Source organism: Phasianus colchicus, chromosome 5, assembly GCF_987193195.1.
Source record: "Phasianus colchicus chromosome 5, bPhaCol1.hap1.1, whole genome shotgun sequence".
Classification (NCBI taxonomy): Eukaryota; Metazoa; Chordata; class Aves; order Galliformes; family Phasianidae; genus Phasianus; species Phasianus colchicus.
In genome coordinates this window covers 47,654,526-47,674,977 of record NC_143440.1, presented here as the reverse complement: position 1 = coordinate 47,674,977, position 20,452 = coordinate 47,654,526, and the positions used below count along the sequence as shown (strand labels likewise).

At 36.5% G+C, this 20,452-nt stretch overlaps 2 protein-coding genes across 4 annotated transcripts in view; one reads left to right on the top strand and one right to left on the bottom strand.

Annotated features, from left to right (window-relative positions):
• The window catches only part of ATG2B (autophagy related 2B), a 45,654-nt gene that overhangs the window by 9,670 nt on the left and 15,532 nt on the right, over positions 1-20,452 (top strand). Inside the window, exons 8-29 of the mRNA XM_031593025.2 lie at positions 861-1,043; positions 1,673-1,827; positions 3,914-4,025; positions 4,174-4,435; positions 5,339-5,489; positions 5,999-6,091; positions 6,258-6,446; positions 10,240-10,513; positions 11,254-11,356; positions 12,340-12,532; positions 12,681-12,823; positions 13,922-14,079; positions 14,327-14,499; positions 14,814-14,964; positions 15,548-15,747; positions 16,598-16,678; positions 17,280-17,386; positions 17,710-17,802; positions 18,292-18,362; positions 19,211-19,287; positions 19,514-19,684; positions 20,185-20,323. Of these exons, the coding sequence (XP_031448885.2) occupies positions 861-1,043; positions 1,673-1,827; positions 3,914-4,025; positions 4,174-4,435; positions 5,339-5,489; positions 5,999-6,091; positions 6,258-6,446; positions 10,240-10,513; positions 11,254-11,356; positions 12,340-12,532; positions 12,681-12,823; positions 13,922-14,079; positions 14,327-14,499; positions 14,814-14,964; positions 15,548-15,747; positions 16,598-16,678; positions 17,280-17,386; positions 17,710-17,802; positions 18,292-18,362; positions 19,211-19,287; positions 19,514-19,684; positions 20,185-20,323 (3,279 nt within the window). The remainder of the gene's footprint in view (positions 1-860; positions 1,044-1,672; positions 1,828-3,913; positions 4,026-4,173; positions 4,436-5,338; positions 5,490-5,998; positions 6,092-6,257; positions 6,447-10,239; positions 10,514-11,253; positions 11,357-12,339; positions 12,533-12,680; positions 12,824-13,921; positions 14,080-14,326; positions 14,500-14,813; positions 14,965-15,547; positions 15,748-16,597; positions 16,679-17,279; positions 17,387-17,709; positions 17,803-18,291; positions 18,363-19,210; positions 19,288-19,513; positions 19,685-20,184; positions 20,324-20,452) is intronic.
• Positions 7,875-10,001, bottom strand: LOC116228871 (uncharacterized). Of its 3 annotated transcripts, XM_090141581.1 has the most exons (3): positions 9,473-9,955; positions 9,071-9,150; positions 7,875-8,668 (listed from the first exon to the last, which is right to left on the bottom strand). In XM_090141581.1, exons 1-3 carry the CDS (start codon positions 9,488-9,490, stop codon positions 8,539-8,541), a joined length of 228 nt encoding a protein of 75 aa, XP_089997707.1. In that variant the 5' UTR covers positions 9,491-9,955; the 3' UTR covers positions 7,875-8,538. The 3 variants fall into 3 exon arrangements, 2 of the variants coding, with proteins under 2 accessions (XP_089997707.1, XP_089997706.1); XR_004166889.2 differs by lacking the exon at positions 9,071-9,150 and having other exon boundaries at positions 9,473-10,001; XM_090141580.1 differs by lacking the exon at positions 9,473-9,955 and having other exon boundaries at positions 8,970-9,450.

Genomic DNA, 20,452 nt, shown 5'->3' with positions numbered 1-20,452 from the left:
ACGTCCTGTGCATATTAAATGTGGGTTTATGTGGACAAAAATGAAGATTTACAAGATAAACAAGTTTCTTTACTTGAAAAAAGTGTTTGTGGTGATTGTTCTTTTCTGTTTGGTTTTAGCAAAAAGCTCTATTCTGTGCTGTTCTGTGTAGTACTGTGATACAGTTTGTATTCAGTTGCAGATTGTTGGTTATGAAAATGTAGACAATAAAATAAATTGGAAGAGTAGAATAGAACAGTTGGGGAAATGACAGTTGGAAATGGTCAGGAAGCCAGAACAGTTTTAGTTCTTATAGCTTCTATCTGACCAGATGAGCTTAGCAATCCAGTTTTTACTGTGCTTTGGAAACAGGCACTGAAAACATTTAGTATATGATGCTTGAGGAAAAATTTGTCTGTATTTGCTAAGTAATCAACAGGCAGCATTTAGATCATTGCAATAACAAGATAAGAATGTTTTTTGTTGTTGTTGCTTTTTGTTTTCCCTGTGCGTTCCTGATGTAACAATACTTACTATTTGGATGGGCAGTTAGTTGTCTTGAGATTTGTCATGTCTTTGGTGCATGCTTAATAGTCTTTTGATGATGCTAATATTTTTCTTTTACTGGAGTTGTTAATTGGTTTTGGCTAACTGAAAAAGCATTCTCATTTGTATCATCTTAAAACCTGATATTTTTGTAATTCCTTAGTAGTAAAATCTGCATATATGACCATAAAATATTCCAGAGTTGCAAGTAATGCACGCATACCCCAGCACCAACAGCTAGTTAATTTTCAGATTTGGTTCTGATTTTTTTTTATAGATATTGTTAAGAAAATAACAGTGCATTTTGAATTTTTTAATTTTCTTCTTAAATTCAGAAAGCCTAAGCAGGATAGAGTTGTCTAATAAAGATAGGAAGAACCGGCCAATGCAACAGGAAGATGAGTATCGAATTCAGATGGAATTGAAACGTTATTTAAGAAAAGAGTCTTTATCTGCAGGAGCCTCATCTGAACAAAGCTTCTATGAGACAGAAACTGCCAGAACGCCTTCTAGTCGCGGCAAGTATAAATGTGATACAGCATAGCAGAAAGCCCATCGTTAGATTATATAGAGAGATTATATAAAGGATTATATAGAACAGCTGTTGAGCTTTTATTATTGGTAGATTAAGGATCAAAGTAACTTTGACGTAGAATTATTCTAAGCCATTAGTTACACTGTTGAATAAAAATGAATATCAGGCTCCGTGAGGTTAGGCTAGGCTTCATCTAAAAGAGTTCAGTAATCTGTGTGCGCATTTAATATGTGCAACATGGTAAATGCATGTGTACTGTAACATCTTTTCAACACATTGAGGAAATGAAATATAGAATGAAAAACGGTTCAATTTTTCTTGTATTTACATTTTTATTTGCATTATTATTTTTACTGGTTTTTATTTGAGATTTAATATATTCATTTGTCAAAAGAGTGTATGAGCTTAAAGAAATAATGTCAACTTGAATATGAAATCCAAATGTTCCGTTTTCTAATATTTTTAAGGTTATTAACTTGGAACTCCTAGAAATAATATATTTGTTGACTGTTCTTTCCAGCTGTCGGATTTCTGAACTTAGAAATGCATTTCTTTTAAAAATAATCATTTTTCATTAGAAAATAATTCTTTAATATGTGTGATTCTCATTAGAGGAAGAAGTTTTCTTCTCAATGGCTGAAATGGACATGTCTCACAGCCTTTCTTCCCTTCCACCTCTTGGAGACCCTCCAACTATGGATCTAGACTTGTCTTTAACTAGTACATATACAAACACACCAGCAGGATCTCCACTGAGCACAACAGTGGTATGTATAATATTAGCTATATTTAAAATCCTCTTGAAATCAGCCTTTTTTTCCTCTTTTATTTCTTTGTATTGTATAAATATTCTTTACGATATGAAGAGCTGTAGCAAAACTAGGATAATTGAACGTGTTAACTAGTATGAGGATAGGTCAGACAAGAACTTCACCGAGGCAGTGAAGGTGTTTAGATCTGATAGTTTTTCCTCGAAGGCTATAGAAACTGCATTGGAAAGATTCTCATCTGTTTGGCTACTGAGACAGGAAATGGAATGTATTTGTTTTCGATTCCTTTGAAACTTATGTAGAAAACTTATGAGAGATTCTTTTGTTTTTGTAACTGAATATTGGGTTTTCTTTTATTATGGACTACATAGGTGATGGCAATAAAAAGCAGAAAATCACTGTATTAATTCCTAATATGAGAAAAATATATACTGTTGATATCTCTATCTTTTCAAAATTTATTAGGTGCCTAATGTTTAGTTAAAAGAATGGAAAACATGCTTTTTAGGGAGAAACAGGAGAATATACATTGAGTGAGAGAGCAAGTATATCCAGGTTTACAAACGTGATAAAGACTATCATAAAATTTAAAAGTATAACCTAAAGTAAAGCATATGTACATAATTCATTTGAGTTTTGACAGGCCATGAAATGGTATGCTATTGATTGTTTATGTACAGATGTCTGTGTTACTTTGCCTGTTATTTGCTAGATCTAATACACATATGCACACATACATGTGGATTGCTCTGAAAGTAATGCCTCCTATTTATTACCATGAAAACTACAACATACACAAAAAGCACAATAACACTCTGGAGACTGTTCTCCTCTAACAAACACTGTCTTTCCATGTAATCACCATCATTGGCTGTGCCTTTTCACCAGCCATGAATAAAAACCTGCATGCTGCATTTGTAAGAATGGGCACCAGTGGAGGTGACCTACTCTTTCACAGCTGCTGTGGCAGTGTCATTGCTAGGAAAATGTTGTCCCTGCAGTGCATCTTTCATCAGTCTACACAGATGGAAGTCAGAAGGTGCCTAATGGATGTTGTAGGACAGTTCAGCCATGACTGGCAGTGTGCTCCACAGTCTTCAAACTGATATGAGGCATGGTGTTATTGTGTTGCAAGAGAAAGGTTGTCTTTTTCTCTGGCCTGACTCTGGAAGTTGATCCTTCAGTTTAGTCAGCATTGTGATGTAGCAGTCAGAGTTGATTTCGTTTTCTTTTTTTTTTGTCTGGGTTCCAGGAAATCCAGAATGATCACCCCTTTCCTGCCCCGAAAGACCATGCACATCACTTTACCCGCTGTGTCTTGCACTTTTTCTTTGATGGGGACTTCATGTCACCACTGCATGGACTGCCGTTTTGACTCTCTTGTAGAGTTGACACTGCATCTCGTACCAGTAATCCTGTGATCCAGGAAACCTTCAACCTCATGTTGGCTCAGTGAGTCCTGACAAACTTGCATACGGTGTTTTCTCTGTTCCAGAATAAGCATTTGTGGGACCCAAATATTAGTAACTTCACGATATTCCAGCGTTGCCACCATCATTTCCAATGGACTGAAGCTGATGTTAAGCTCTGTACACATTCCCTGTTCATAATCTGCTGATTTGTGTGGATGAGCTGGTCGAGATGCTCTTCATAGTGTGACTGTGCATGGCTATATGAAACATGGCTTGTCATTAATGTTGCTGTCAACTACTGCAGAAACACAGCACCCACCTTCTTGCTGTGCTCACATCCACTCTTTGGTCTCCATAAGCGTTCAGCAAGCATTGATGAACGTCAGTGGGTGCAATTTTTTCTTCATGGAGGAATTCAGTTTCACACCTTTGCTTCTTGTCAGATGCCTTTTTCTTAGATTACCCCTCTCCTGCCATCTGTTGCTCAATAACAATGGAATATTGATGGAAAGGTTCAGCCTCTGTTGCTTTACTTCCAAAATTCACCTCTGACATTGCAGGCTAATGTAATAACATAGGAGGCGTTACTTTTGGAACAGCCACCTTTTCATGCATATATATACATACACATCTATTTAGCAAACTTAAGATCATACATATTTTTGTTTTAGCTTCAACCAACCTGGGGTGATTTTCTTGATCGTAACAAACAAGAACTACAGCCTCCAAGAAGTTCTTCACTTGCAGCCAATGTGGTTCACCAGGCTTCCTTAAGGAAAGCGTGTAAGTAAAAATGCTGTTTTGCATTCTGCTTCCTAGATGATACTGGAAATAAACTTTGAGCAACTTAGTAAAATAAATAAATAAATAAATAAAAAGTAAGATGATGTTATGAATTTGTTGTTTACACAAACTTAATTTTATATTTCAGCTATTCCATCCAGATCTGTTTCTGTGGATGAATCCAGACCGGAGCTTCTTTTTAGACTCACAGTGGGAACTTTCTCAGTGTCTGTACTTCATATTGACCCTTTACCTCCACCTGAAAGTTCACTGAACCATAACCCTTTGACACCAATGGCTCGAGATTTCTTTGCCCGAATAGAAAAGATTGAGCCAGTTAAGTTTGCAACTGAAGATTTTCTGTCCTTCCGAGAAGTATTTTCAGAAGCTTGTTCTCATGATCACCTTAGGTATAACTTCGCTTATTTATAAACCAATTAAGTATGTGTATATATATATATATATATATATATATATATATGTATATCTGTTAAGTAAGCTTGAATAAACAATGAAGTTTATATCCACTGGGCTTACTACTTAACTGAATGTTAGACTGTTCATTTCAAAATAGCCTTATGTTTTGACATCTTTTGTCTAAGACTACTGCTATTTTTATTTAAAAAAAAAAACCAAACAATAAGAGAAGTGCATTAACAATGAAGTGAGCCAAGCTCCCTTCTATTACAGATTGATTAAACTAGGTATAATTTCTTGTCCAGAAAGCCATGGAATTGGGATCATTACGTAAATGATTTCTTTAGAATATATTTCTTTAAAATATATTTTTAGGACCATCTTTATTGCAAAAGAAGAATTCTGTTTTGAGAAACTTAGGTTTTTAGTTATTGCAAAATACAAATTCAGTACAGTTAAGAAGATCCTACTTCAGAAACAATTGTTTTTTGTCCAGAAGTTTTAATTTTCCCAGCGCAGTCTAAGATGCAGAAATTTAGGAGAGAAAATATATTTTTTTACTTTATGGCTCTAATCTAAACTTTATTAGGCATCAGACTTTGTCTAAATAAGGATGTTAGATGTCCAGCTTTTCCTGAATTACATGTGAAGTTAGATGTCTGAAGTGGTTGTCATGAATTTCTGTACATTAATCTTTGTTGAACATGTGATGTGAAATCCTTTCATTATGTTGCTGAAGTAATAACTAGAAAAATCATATTAAGTTACAAATTTCAACAGTTTTAATGATGCTTAAAAGGTTTGAAGTGATACTTTTTTCCCATGCTGAAAGCTTGACTTTTCTTAATTTTATTGTTTCATGCTAATTTCGGTAATTCATAATTTTTATTATTCAGATTTATAGGTACTGGCATCAGAGTGTCCTATGAACAAAGACAAAGGTCTGCTTCTCGAAGTTTTAGTACGGATTTATCCATTGGGAATATGGAGTTTCTAGAATGTCTCTTTTCTACTGACTCTCATTCCATTCAGCCTCACTATACAGAGGTAAAAAAAAAAAAAAAAAATTGGGCATCTCCCCAGAAAATATAAATTGTGTAATTGAAAATACTAGATTTTAAAATAGTTACAGTATTTATGTAAGAAGTTGATACATGCTGTGGTTTTAAGGTATATCTTATTTTAAGATCAAATGTTGAACTGGACTGCTGTCATACCTGTCAAAAGAGCTATTAGTTAGTCAAACTTCACTAGTTTGCTTCTCTTTCAAATATGCTTAACTCAGTTTGGGAATTAGAGTAAGCATTTTCCTTAACTCACGGAGTTAAGGAGTGGGGAAGTTCCTTTAGGTGATGATTATTGTTCCAGCTCTTTTAATGAAGAGAAGCATCTAATAAACTGAGCAAAGGGACTAAGTAAGTGGTTGGGCCAAGGCTCTATTCATTGACTTGAATCCAGGATTACATGCTATCTTTTCTAGTAAAAATATCATAAATGTCTTCACCCGTGGCAACTCTTACTCTTTTTCATTAATTGTTTTAACTATTATTTTAAAGCTGCTGACATTTCGTTCTGAAGAAGAAAATGATTCTCATGCTCTGCCATGCCTTCAGCTTCACTATAAGCATTCAGACAATAGAGGACCTCAGGTAAGGAAGGATATTAAAAACACCACCTTTCTACATAATAACCTTTGTCTAGTTCTGTTCATTTTTACAAGAAGGTATCTTGTACAACTGAGAGTATTTAACATATAATTATTTGCTTCATTGTATTGTTTTTAAAGATTTTAGTACTTTTTCTCTTTCTTTTCAGGGTAGTCAAGGCAGACTTAGTTCTATTCCACAGAAAGCAGAGTTACAAATAAAGTTAAGTCCAGTGTTTTGTGAGCTGGATATTAGTATTGTGGACAGATTAAATTCCTTGCTTCAACCACAGAAACTAACTACAGTGGAAATGATGGCATCTCACATGTATACTTCATACAACAAACACCTAAATCTGGTAAGTTAAAAATGGAATTTATTAAGAAACATGCAAGAAACATTTATTAAGAATCTTTGCAACAGGAATTAGGGTCAGTTTTCTAACCTTTGGGATTTTTTTTGTTGGTTTATAAGTCTGATAAAGAACAGAAGCTGTCTGATTTGGATACTCATTTTAGATTCAGTGATTGCATGTATTAAGAGACCTAAAGACTATGGTCGCTTCTTCATAAACTGTAAGTGCACAGCTTCTTGAGACAGAGCCGGAGAAAAGGGGGAAATCTTGAATGATTTCTAATTTCGAATCTGTCCTGTTGTGCCCTTAGTAGCAGTAAATGTTGCTTACAGTTTTACATATTTATTGAAATTTTATGTTGTCAGTCAGTCAGCCCAATTTTCTGTACTGCGCCATATCCACTTTTGATGCAGGTAATAGACGGGATGGGCAACAGATGCATTGCATTGTAGTGATTGAGGGCAAACAGAAGCTGCAGCTTGTTAATCTTGGTTCAAGGTGTCAGTAGAATTAATATTAGTATACTTAGCATGAGAATATTTAACTTGAAGGCTCTTTTTCAAATTACATAATAGAGGATTAATGCAACTGATTTTTCATGTGAAAAAATACTGTCAAAGAATTTTATTGCTCCACTGATTGCAGAACAATTAGTTTTCAGAACTTAATTAAGAGAGTCCAGGTATCAGTGAATGAAATCTTGCTAATTGTATAGAAAATGTATAAGATATTAACAATTTTTATTGATAAGTCATGTTCTGAAAATTTGAGTCTTTTCATTGATGGTCAACAGGAAGCCATCCACAGGAAGGTCTTGACTGACACATGTCAGTGACAGGAGCTGGAACCCAGTGCGTACTGAAAGGCACAACCTTTCAGGGTAGTTCTTGGCTTCTCAACAGTAGCATTTTGTTTATTAAATCTCTGAATAATGGTTTTGTCAAGGTCACTTGGTTTGTTCAGCCTAAAGAAGAGAAGACTGAGGGACAGGTGCTGATCTCTAGTGACAGCAGCAGGACTCAAGAAAATGGCATGGAGCTGTGTCAGGGGAGGGTCAGATTGAGATTCTTCACCAGAGGGTAGTGAGCATGGAACAGGCTCCTCAGGACAGCGGTCGCAGCACTGAACTGCTGTGAGTTGAATAAATGTTTGGATAGCACTCTCAGTACATAGGATTTGAATTTTGGGTTTTTGTATGGAGACAGGAGTTGGACTCAGTGGTCCTTGTGGCTCTCTTCCAACTTGGGATGTTCTGTGCTTTTGTAGTATCTCCTAACTGCTGCTGAGTATAGTTTGGTACTCTTACTCTAATTTGAAGGGGAAAACTAGCCATTTATCAAAGATTGCTACTGAAGCCTTCCGCTTCATCCAGGTGTTCGCAATCGTTAGGGACTCAACGGTCTGTCCATCTACCCCAGGTGCACACCAATGTGGTGGGTGGTAAAATGGCGTTTATTAACTCGTGGCAGTAGCTTATACAGCCTTGTACAACTTCGTCTACGCCCCTCTTATCTTGCGTAAGCACTTGCGTCACTACTTCCTTATCTGGTTACTACTAGCAACTACTCGAAGGTTCTATGCTCGCTGTCTACATCTCCCCCTCCCTATGCACAAGCGTAATTACCCCATTCTGAGAGGACCCTAACCGCGTACAACCGAAGCCCCGCTTTGCGCCTATACATGCCATTGTCCTCTCAGTTAAGCCTTGCCCCGTTACATCCCGAATCGCAAAGTAATCCCGCGCTACCCTTATACCGCCGCGTTTCCTGACTGCCTACAAGCCTTTTGCATTTTACTATATTCTACGCGATAGTTAACTGTGCGGTCAATCATCCTTTGAATACAACCTAGCATAATTTGTAGAAAGCACGGTACACATACTACCAAAAGTAGGATAACTACAAGCCCTAAAAGCAGTCCCTTCAATAAGTGCACACCCCATTCTCCTATGCCTCCGAACACACTTCTCAGCCAGTCCCCGATGGGGTCTGTTTCCACGCCGATCTTGTTGACATGTTCCTTCAGATACTGGAGCTTCTTGTGCATGGATTCACTGTGATCGCTAAGATTGAAGCAACACATCCCTTCTAGGTCTTCACATCCACGCCCCTGTTAGAAACGCGTTTTCTCGTTGGCAGCAACGGTTGAGTTTCCTCCACGCTTCTCCCGGCCTTCTTTCGGGGTTCCTGGGCTGTCTCCTTCTTCGGCGTTCACAGGAGCCATACCTGTTGATTACGATAATCTCAACCATCTGGGCGGACCTCCGGGTGGGCGTTGTTCCTCCCACTCCCGCTATCATCTGTGCCGCCCCTGTAGGCCATGTAGAGGGCCAATCGGATTCCGCAATAACCCGATGTGATAGAGAAAGCGCCCGTGTTTGTAGGGCTAACTATAAACGCGGCTGGATTCGCTAGGCCCTTTTCTTTCGCTTTCTCTTTAACTTTAGCCCAGTCAGTAACCAGGCCCCCCCCCCCGGCGCGGGCTCCCCCGCGGCCGCGGGCTCCCCCGCCCCGCTCCGCCCCCCACCCTATCGCGTTCTTCAAGGGGCGGTTCTGGCTGAGACGTTTTGTCCAAAGAAGGGCATAAAGACGGAGCAGGGTAAGGCGGGGGCGGAGCTGTCGGCTCACATGACTGACTCGGCGACTCCTTCTTCTCCGTCTCTCCGCCTCCGCTCTCTGCCGTCGCCGCCATCTTGGCCTCGCCGGATCTATGAGAAAGTAAAGACCCGCTCCCGGCAACCCCGTCACGCTCCGCTCCTCCCCGAACCCTCCTTCCACCTTTGCCGCTTTGAGAACCCCAAGAATCAAGCCCCACGTTTTAAGCTCTGAGGCTTTTTGGTCGGACATGGCGCGCTGGCACAGCGCCGAAGTAAGTGAATCCCACCGATTTGAATCGAGCACCTGTTGAGGGGAGTCCAGCTCACCCTCCTTTTCTAACCGCGATAACACGGCCGCGATCTCCTTCTTAGAAGGAAAGGTTTTCCCCATAGGGGTTTTCCCGCAGTATGTCTTACACGCGGACGAAATCACCTTTATGACGGCTTCCATGTTCACTCCGCCGGGCGCGATCTCCCCGCGGATCAAGCAACCACCGGGCTCCTCTTCCGATGGTTTCCTGGGTCCTCGGCAGGCCTTATAGGCTATCGGCCGTACCTCCGACGCTACCCAGCTTCCACTCTCCTAAGCCGCAGCCCCCTCTTCTAGGGTCATCGCCTCCTTCCCCAAGGGAGACGGATGAGAGCAGGATCGCCACGCCGCCTGTGGCCGACCACTATTCCCTAACGATCACGTCGGGGTCACCATATGAAGCCTTCCGCTTCATCCAGGTGTTCGCAATCGTTAGGGACTCAACGGTCTGTCCATCTACCCCAGGTGCACACCAATGTGGTGGGTGGTAAAATGGCGTTTATTAACTCGTGGCAGTAGCTTATACAGCCTTGTACAACTTCGTCTACGCCCCTCTTATCTTGCGTAAGCACTTGTGTCACTACTTCCTTATCTGGTTACTACTAGCAACTACTCGAAGGTTCTATGCTCGCTGTCTACAGCTACCTCTGTTGTAAGTACTTGACTTAAAATTAAGAAGTTTTTAACAGTATCAGTAATAGAAGAATAACCTAAAAAGTAATAATGATTGGTCCTTTATCTATTTTGTGTGATGTATGAAACTCGTATGAAATATATGAGTACTTTTTTAAGGGTATTACAGGAAAAGCTTTCTCTGTAGTTATTTTTAGCATTATTTTCTCTAATACAAATTTTTTTTATTTTTAACTTTTTCTGTTTATTTGTTTTAGCACAAAGCATTCACTGAAGTTTTTCTGGATGATTCGCATACTCCTGCAAACTGTAGAGTTTCAGTTCAGGTCACTGCCCCTGCATTGAATTTGTCTGTTCGCTTCCCAATACCTGACCTGCGGTCAGATCAGGAAAGAGGACCATGGTTTAAGAAGTCACTTCAGAAAGAGATTCTTCATCTTGAATTTACAGATATAGAATTTAAAACAGAGTTTGTAGGAGGCTCAACTCCAGAACAAGTTAAATTAGAACTGACTTTTAAAGAGCTTACTGGTAAGTGTGTTCACATTATGTTTGAATATTCTTTTTTTATTATAATTTTACCAGAAATTATGCAGTTGACACAAAGGTCTTCCATTAAGGATTAGTAATTACTTCTCTCCTCTTGATGGAATACCTTTCCATCTCCATTTTGGAGCAGATATCTCTCCTGCAGTGTAATGTTCTGTGCTAGATACTAGCATAGGTCAATTAATACAAATAGGAGATGAGGATACATGGGTGCAGTGCTTGAGAACTGAGCTAATATTTCTGTTATTTTATGTCATGTTGTCTTATGTCTATTTTCAGTTTAGCGTTTTCCTGGGATCTCTCATTGTTTTAGGCTAAATTTTGTAGATACTGTGGGAGCAAAATGAGAAATCTCAGTTCTAGTTTAAAAATATAGTGAATTATATGTCCTAAATAATTGCCATTGATAAAATGGTAATACTCTTATAACTGAAGTATCGTAAAAAGTAAGAAGATAGAAACCAAACTGCTTTCAAATTGTAAAAGTTTACATTTATTTTTTTGTGGAAAAGAAGAGAAAATGCACAAAGGTGTCTTGTGCAGCTTGGATAGGTTTGCCTATTAGACTCCAAGCTGAGAAGCAGGTGACCTGAAGTTAGCAGCTGTCATTATTTTCATGAATTTTTTTGTTGTCTTTCTCGGTTCAGATTATTACCTGCATCCTATAGTTAGCAGATGTAATTCCTGAGTCAACTTTTTTTCTACTATATTTTTCTGTTTAGGTTCATTTGAAGAAGATAAAGCACAAGCGCCAGTAAAATTTTTTCAAGTGTCTGGCGGTGTTGATGGAGATATAACATCATCAGACAACTTTGATTGGCCTCGGTAAAATAATGTTTTATTCTTCAGTGTAGATAGTTAGTATTTTTGAAGTACTGCTGTTGTTGAAATTTTAACGCTGACTACTTGTGTGGCGAGTGCTTTAAAATGAATTGCGAAGAACGTGAAAAGAACCCAAGAACTTAGGAAAATTCTGTGTTTATCATCAACATGGTTCTAATGGATAATGTTTTCTGGATAGGTTTGAGTAAATTTCACTTCAAGGTGAGCTTGAAGGAGACTTGAAACTTTGTCCAATCCAATTTGTCACTTTACATTTTCTCTTTTACATTAAAAACTGAATACAGAACAACAACAACAAAAAAAACCCATGGATTTTTGTCTCAAAATACTAATAAACTGGTACAAAGCTGTAACAACAGTAAGAATATTTATTTTTTGAGTATTATTATAACTTGTAAGGCAACACAATGCCTCAGTTACCAAACAGAATCACCTAATGCTGTTTGAAAATGTGATTTTAGAATTTGCTACGTATACTTTTTGCCACAATTTTCAATGGCTTTTTGACAGTATTTCTGCATGGAAATTTTTTTCAGGTTTTTTTTTTGTATGATGATAGAAATATGAACAGTTTGTACTCATAATGTACAGAGAATATGCAGAACGTTAGTTAGTTAGTTTGTTTCTAATAGCTGCTGGTGTCAAGATGATAAAAAACGTTATTTTGAGAAAGCATTTTCTTTGATCACCTAATGGTTGCTTGATAGTATTGAAAATAACAGATACTAAACTTTTGGCCTGGTGATTCTTTTTGTATTCTTTTGTGCCTTTAAGTTTGGTGTTTTTTCTCAGCGTGTCATTCCCTCTAAAATGTTTCTGCTGATAAAAGAGTCCTGATTGTTGACTTGCTAAGTCCGCTTGCGCTTACTGGTTTAATAGTAGTAGTGGTTAAATGTGTCTGTGCAGTAAAATAAAAATTCTTGGCGTCTCTAATGGCTTGTTCTGCACAACATCTCCAACATCAGGATTGTATTGAAAATAAACCCTCTGGCTGTGCACTCCATTCTGGAAAGGATAGCAGCTGAGGAGGAGGAAGGAGATGGTAACTTTCAGGAAGAAGAAGAAGGAGGGCCTCATTCTTTGAAAGATGTCTGTGATATTAGAAGACCAGAGCCTTCTCCTTTTTCTTCTCGTAGAGTCATGTTTGAAAATGAAGAGGTACTTTGAAATTTTATTATTGTTTTGTGCAAACAGTAGATAAAATTAATGTATTCTCACACTTGGGTCTTCTCACTTACATGCATCTTCTGACTCTCAGTTGTTTGTTTTTATTTTCACCTTGGGGTTTGTTTTGTTTTTCTTTCAGATGGTGATGCCAGGAGATGTAGTTGAAATGACTGAGTTTCAGGATAAAACAATTAACAATTCTCATTATGTACTGGAGCTCATGTTGCCAAACATCCACTTGACATTACCAAACAAAGGCTTTTATGAAAAACTTTACAACAGGCAAGTATGATAATTGTTTTACTTAGTTATCGTTGCCTATACTTCTAGTTCTATATTAATTGTTGATGAAAGCATTTAAATTAGTAATTATAGCTGGAATCCATTTGAATGGTTTACTGAGAATATTAAGTACTTTGTAAAATACGTTTCACTTGTGAGTTAGCTTCAGGGACACTATCATATGTCTGAATGTTACTGTAGGACTCAGTTGCTGAAAAAGTATGTGGCAGATTTTGTGAATGAGAGATACACTTTTGCTTTCAGTGAAAAACTTATTCAGATCTTTGTTCGCAGTGCTTAGTTCTGCCCTAGTATTTTGGATTCTCCTTTATAAATAATCATTATACTTCAAAAACATTGAATACATTTTTCTGTTTTAATTCAGTGACTTTTCTCTTAAAAATTAAAAGTTCATAAGACAGGGGTAAAACTCTTTTTATTTTTGTTATTTTAAATCTTACCAAGGCTAATGAGGGGAACTTGAACTTGACTTAAATCCTGATTCCTGTCACTGTTTCTGCTAATTGTTCCTAATCTGCGGGGGGAGGGGAGGGTAAAAAGCAACTCAACTAGATTATATCAATTGAAAAATAACTCTTATGCTACATGTCACCTACATGAAGAAAGATAATTATTTATGCTATCCTGTATTGGCCATTATTTCTCTTCCAAGGTTGCAGTACTTAGACTTTCATTGAATGGTGAGGTTATTGAATGTACAAGTTGTGTCCCACTGATAGACACAGACTCATGTAAAATCAGAGTAAATAATGTTTCTTGCAACTTCATTTTGAAATTGATGTGATCAAAATAGTATTTTTCCTCCCCAACATATTTATCCAACGTACAATTAGTAGAGATTTTTGTGTCGCTATTAATGCTATAATATGCCATATGCATACTATAATTATGGAGGAAAAAACATTCTCATTATTTATGGCTTTTATTTCTGGAAATATTATTCTTTCTTGTTCTCCTGAACTTTCTCCTCTTTGTTTATGAAATCCGATATATTAAATCTGTGAAGGAGGTAGTGCTTTATTCATCTTATACTTATTGGGAATTTAGTTTTTTAGATAATAATGTATTTCTTTCTAGAATCAGCAATGATTTGCTGCTGTGGGAACCAACCGCTCCATCTCCCGTAGAAACATTTGAAAACCTTTCTTATGGTGTTGGACTATCTGTGGCCAGTCAACTCATCAATACTTTCAGTAAAGACAGCTTCAGTCAATTCAAATCTGCAGTTAATTATGGTAATGCACTTAATAGATCCTCTTGAACTACTGTGGTACAAAGGCTGAAGTGGTTGAAGTGATTATGATGATACCGGAAAGAACTTGCAAATTTGTAAGAAAAAATTTTTAAACTGAGTGGAAAAATTGTAGATTGTTTTTCAGTCAAGTAAAAATAAGTGAAATTAAATTGCACCACCTAGATAAAATGAGTTACTGGCGTAATGTGTTAACTAGAAAGTTAGTCTTTTGCTATTTTATCTCTTAGATGATGAGAGTGGATCTGAAGAGGAAACACTACAATATTATTCCACTGTTGATCCAAATTATCGCTCACGCAGAAGGAAAAAGCTTGATTCTCAGAATAAACATTCACAAAGCTTTCTGTCTGTTCTGCTAAATGTCACACATGGATTAGTGTCGATATTCACAGATGTAAAGGTAAGATGCTGAGGCTGGACAATTACACAAAATCAAACATAGAAAGTTTTTTGGTCTTGGCTATTGGACCCTTTCATGCAAAATGTCCCATCTTCTTGAAGGAACAAGTGTATATAACAGTAACTCTGTAATCTTCTTACATTCTACGTACTATAATGTAACTAGATTGTAAAGTGACATAATGTTTTAGCAATTCTTTTAAACTTATTTCAACATAAGAATAACAAAATGCAAGCAAAAAGATGATGCTATTGGCAAGTGTTGGGTTAGTCTGAGCTATCTAACTCAGCATATTGTTTCTGCTCTTCCTTCAGCAGGATGATGGAAAAACACTAGAAGGAAAATATGGAGAATTCTGGTTGGAATTCAACAATGGTTCACTTTTCAGTGTGACTAGATATGAAGGTTTTGAAGATAGACACTACGTTTGTCTCCATTCTAGCAGCCTCAATTTGTATCATCAAGGTAGGGTTGGGATGGAGGTGGCTGTGGGAGCTAAATTTTAAGGAGATATTCTTTCATTTCTTCAGGAGAAGGAAATGCTGCTATTCCCACCCTTCCTCCTGCCTTTTCCCCTCCAGTAGTGTATCACTTGATTGTAAACCATGGGTAATGCTCCTAAGATACTGCAGTGATGCAGCAGTTTAATTCAGGCTTTTCCTGTCAACTGCTAGCCTCCAAAGATTTTGTGGTCCTCTTATAGGTGTTAGCTGTACAATTTGTTCTTTGTTATGAATGTAGGCACTTGTACACGGTACTAGATATTTAGTTTAAAAAGATTCTAGACACAAAAGAAACAACAAAAAAGAAACAAAAAAAAATCTCACAAACTCTACTTAGATTAAAGATTTTAGCTCTAACCATGTTTTTAAATATTGCATCACCTGTAACCTTCCTTTTGTAATTTGTGGTTCTAAGTGTGTATGCCTGACTTTATTTGGTGGTAATGGAAGGACTTAAAAGATATTAAGAATAAAAAGGATTTTCCTTAACGCTTCATTAGTAGTAGCTTTGAATCACAGTATAACTCATTACACAATTTCTGCAGGTATGGTGGATGGGGCCATCCCTTCATCTGAAATACGACTGCCCAGCACAATACGTCCCCATTGGTTAGAACCTACTATTTGTTTTTCGGAAGAAGATGGTCTTAGTAGGACATCTTCAGATGGTGTGGGAGAGAACTGCCCAAATATGCTGACTGTTGCGGTCAAAATCCAATCAGATAAAATAGAGAGCAATACAAAGGTTTGTGTTTTTAAGTTTGTGCTTTTATTTATCTCAGTGTATATGAAAGCATTTAGATTACAGGTTTACAGATGTAGATACCAGGACTTATGAGCCACTTTTCCTTTAATTTTATTAAAATCAGATTTTCTTGGGTGAATTGTGAATTTTATTTATCAGCACAATGTAGTAATTCTTCCAGTGCTTTACTGTGCTGACCACATATACTTACTGTCCAGCTGATCTTTTTGTGTTTTAGCTTTGTTGAGTTAATCTGGTACCAAATCAGGCAAAGCAAATATGAAGAGTTAAAAGTTACTCTGATTAACTTACTGACAGTGTTGTCTATGGCATAGCCTTTGCTTGCCTGTTTGATGCAGCTCTCTGGTAAATGAGTTGGCTTCAGCAATAGCGTTCATTAGCATGGCTAAAAGATGATCTGTTTGCCAGCATAATGGTGACAAACAGGTTGGTAGAGTTATCTAGGGAGGGAAGGAATCTGCATAGTAGCAGAATCTCATTATGGCTCAGTTGACTCAGGTTTAAACTGTGGTAGTACTCCTTCTAATTCCTGGTGAAGCTCAGAATAAATGAATGAATAGCCTTCCTACTGCCACTAGAAAATTGATAATAATTTTCAGACTATTCCATTGCAACAAATACTAGATTATATTAAACAAGGTTTCTGTTTTAGGAAACATTTTTTTTGTTTTGTTTAATCCTGATCTAGTCCTTCCTTCCATTTTTAGAGAATTCTGCTTAGACAATTTATAGTCAATTTTGGGAGAACAAGGGTAAACACTTTATTATCTAGATCTCAATCATTTGCATGTATTTCATGTAAACTAATTTGTACAGCTTTCTTGTACAGGAATTTCTAGTTGCTGTTGGGCTAAGAGGAGCCACCCTTCAACACAGAGTGTTGCCTTCAGGTCTAAGCTGGCATGAACAGGTCAGATTTCTAGAGTTTTCTCAACTGCATTTTCAACTTCAGTCTCATTATTTTATGACAATTGCTTTAAATTTGAAACTAAACCTAAGAGTTTTTTATATTAGCTTTTGTCCTACTTTTTTTTTTTACCCTATTGAAAGATGATTTTCAGATTAAAAATCATTATAACCCATCCATGTAATCCATTAATTTCTTGCCCTTTTCATTACAGAAGTACATTAATAATCCTTGACTTAAATAAACAATGGGGGAAAAAAAAAATCCCCCCAAACAAATCCAACAAAAACCACACTAAACCATGACAGACAGATAGCTGCTTTGAATTCTCTGCATCAGCCTCTTCCACACCTTTAAGTCTACATGTTAGTTTGTTGCTTTTTTTTTTTGCCCAGTTTACATTCAGTGCTCTTCTGTGTTCACATACTGGGTAAGCACTTTCAAATATTTGAGCTTAATTCGCTACCTGTTCCTTTGAGTAATAAAATAATAAATAAAATGTTTTATTATCATACTTGTTACAGATCTTCTATTTTCTAATGCATTATTGCTTGTTAAATTAGCAAATGGTGAAAAATTATAATGATATATTTATGATTTTTAGATTTTATATTTTTTGAATATTTGTGATGAGCCTGTTTTGGGATATAATCCTCCAGCTACAGTTACAACTTTTCATGTGCATCTATGGAGTTGTGCTCTCGATTACAGGTAAATGAAATGCAAGTCTGTCATTTGGTGGCGCTGCAGCAATATATTTTTTCATTTTAAACATTCTAGTTTGCATATTGTTAATAACATTTGTTTATGCTTGTTTGGAAAAAGTTCTAAATAGAAATATGGCAAACTCTAAGCAATCTAAAGTAAAATAAGCCCTTCTCTAAGACAGGGAAGATTTAGCTGCTTCTAAATGTATAAATTTATAAAGTAGAAGTTTATCAGTGAAAAATAAAAATTGTTATTACATAATACACATTTTATATAATAAGCAACAATTTTTAATTGAAAGAAAATATTTTTCCATTTGTTGCTAGGCCCGTGTATTTGCCAGTCAGATCTCTACTTACTGTTGAAACTTTCAGCATTTCCAGCAGTGTTGCAGTCGATAAATCCTATTCTACTCTCAGGTATAATTTAAGTGCTTGTGAAACGTGGGATCTTCTGTGAAACTTGTAGTGCCTGTTTACTATTTGATCTATGAAGCATTTACATTGTGTAAATGATCACACTGGTAAACTATGTCTTTGAAATATACTCTGTTCATATGTAATCGTTCTTTTTTGTTAGGCTAAACACATTACTCTTTTTGTTGGATTGCTTTCATTAACAACCAGCAATTCTACAATTTTTAATAAGTTGGAAAGCTGGAAAAACAAAGTTGTATTTTCTTAATTACCAGCACTTCATGTTACATCAAGATTTATTATGTGTAGACAACATTGTATTAACTAACAAAATATTTAGGGATTATTGACCATATTTAGTATGTTGATAACAGTGAAATTTTTCTATGCTAAATATTGTTTCTTTTCCATGCCTGCTGAAGTTTGTAGCATTTCTTTGTTGTGTTTATTTCATCTAGTATTTTTGTTTGTTTTGGTTTACTGATGTTCTAGGGTAATTTTAGATGAAGCTGCTTTGCATCTGTCTGACAAGTGCAACACTGTTATGGTAAACCTCCATAGAGGTAAGCATTTAATCAGTTCTTGAATTTCTCATCATAGAATCACAAAGTTGGAAAGAACCTACAAGATCGTCTAGTCCAACTGTCCTCCTATCACCACTTCTACCATGAAGCTGCTAAACCATATCTCGTAGCACATGGTTAGAGCCTTATAGGAATATTCAGCATATATTAAGATTGTTGAAGCTCTAAGAAGATGAGTAGTGGCTAGTTAGATATGAAATGAGTAGTTCAGTACTGAAATATGATATTTTTAGTTTAGATTTGTAGTTGCAGAAGCATGTCAGAGAAGCTCTTTTCATGAGTTACGCATTCTCAGTAGTTGAACTTAAAAGTGGTTGTATGGCTTGGAATTCTAGGTAGTCTTATCAGAAAAATATCAGCTATTCTACTCTGTTTTATACAGTAACAACTGTTAGAATTGAGAAACTGAAGGAATATTAAAAAAAATTTACCTGAGAAATCTCTAGTGAAGGACAGCATAAAGGCATGCGTATGGTGTTTAAACAAAGAAGTGGGGAAGTAAGCTATTCTTGGTGCTGAAAGATGGGTACGGTATTAAAATGTCCTCTCTACTACTTCAACACTAAGCACCTAGAATTCCTAGGACTAGGAAACTGGCCTAGTCAGCCAGTTTCTGTGTGCCTTTGCCTCTAACTTATGTGGACAAGATAAGGTTAAAATTCTAATAGATTGCACTGCACGCAAATAGTGTTTCTAGAGGTTATGTACTGGAAAAAGTATTGGCAAAACAATCCGTTTTAATGCTTTAACAACCAAAAATTAAAAAAAGGAAGATACTTCTTCTTTTCATTTTTTTCTTTTTAAATTTTTTATGCATTGTCTTTCAGATTACGTTCGTGTTATGGATATGGGCCTGCTGGAACTAACTATTACAACAGTAAAATCTGATTCAGATGGGGAAAGAGTAAGTATTTAGCCACAAATAAAATCTAAAATAATCAGGACTGATTTGTGATTTATAAATTGCTTGATTATATTTAGAATCGAACAGGCTTCTTTTTAAGTTTGTATGTACTTCTTTTAGTTCTGTTTGACTAGTTAACTAATTTTAAACTGTGTATAGAAACTATTTTTATGGAACTTTAGATTGATTTTAAAAGTACTCTTAAGTGTGTCTTCTTGTTATCCAGACTAAACCACGTTTTGAGCTGCACTGTTCCAGTGATGTAATCCATATTCGCACCTGCTCTGATTCATGTGCTGCACTGATGAATCTTATACAATATATTGCAAGTTATGGTGATTTACATCCTCCAAGTAAAACAGAGATTAAATGCGGAGTTAACAAGCCAAAAATGAAGGTATAAAATCACAAAATAACATTGATGTAACTAGCTGTACACTTTCTGGTAATCTGTTTTAGTTTCAATGTCTACGTTCCTTCTCCAAAGAACATGAGAAATGTTGCAAAAAATTAGCTTGTATCTGTCTCAAAAATATTTGAGAGTAAAATGTTACCTTTACTTTAATTTTTGTTCTGTCTTGTTCACTACTAGATAGTTATAAATATTTTTTGCTGTTTACTTAATGTACCAAATTCATATATAGCAAAGAAAAAGAAATTCTAGGACATATCTGAGGTGTTCAAGTGCTGTAATGATGCAAGTATCCCAAATCATAGTCTTTTGTTCTGTTTTATGAATCATGTAGATCTTAGCGGCATTTCAATTGATAATTTATGAAATTGTCTGACTTTATCAAAAGTTTAACTGCTGTGTTTCAGGACATGCTAGCAAAATCTTATTTAACATGACATTGCCATTATTTTTAAATATGACTATATATGGTTTGTTGCCTATAGGTGGAGACCTTTAGTCAGCCCTCTTCACACGGGCCACTGCTCGCTGAATCAGAGCAACAGATTTTACGGGATTTGATGAGTGATGCTATGGAGGAAATTGAGACTCATCAGACTTCTGCTGTGAAGATAGAGCCTAATGGTAAGAATCTGTTGGGGCCATAAATAAACATGAAGTGCAACCTTTCTCTAAAGAAAGTCGGATCAAAAGTTTTGTGTATATTGAAACACTGCAGAAATAATTACAGCACGCTGCAGTCTGAAGTCTTCT

Bases quoted from the DNA above. Each gene is read 5' to 3' on its own strand.
- LOC116228871 (XM_090141580.1), bottom strand. From the start codon at position 9,430: ATGGGGAAAACCTTTCCTTCTAAGAAGGAGATCGCGGCCGTGTTATCG. The intron at 8,669-8,969 runs GTGGGGGGCGGA...CGTAATCAACAG, and splicing joins CCCTTGAAGAACGCGATAGG to GTATGGCTCCTGTGAACGCC.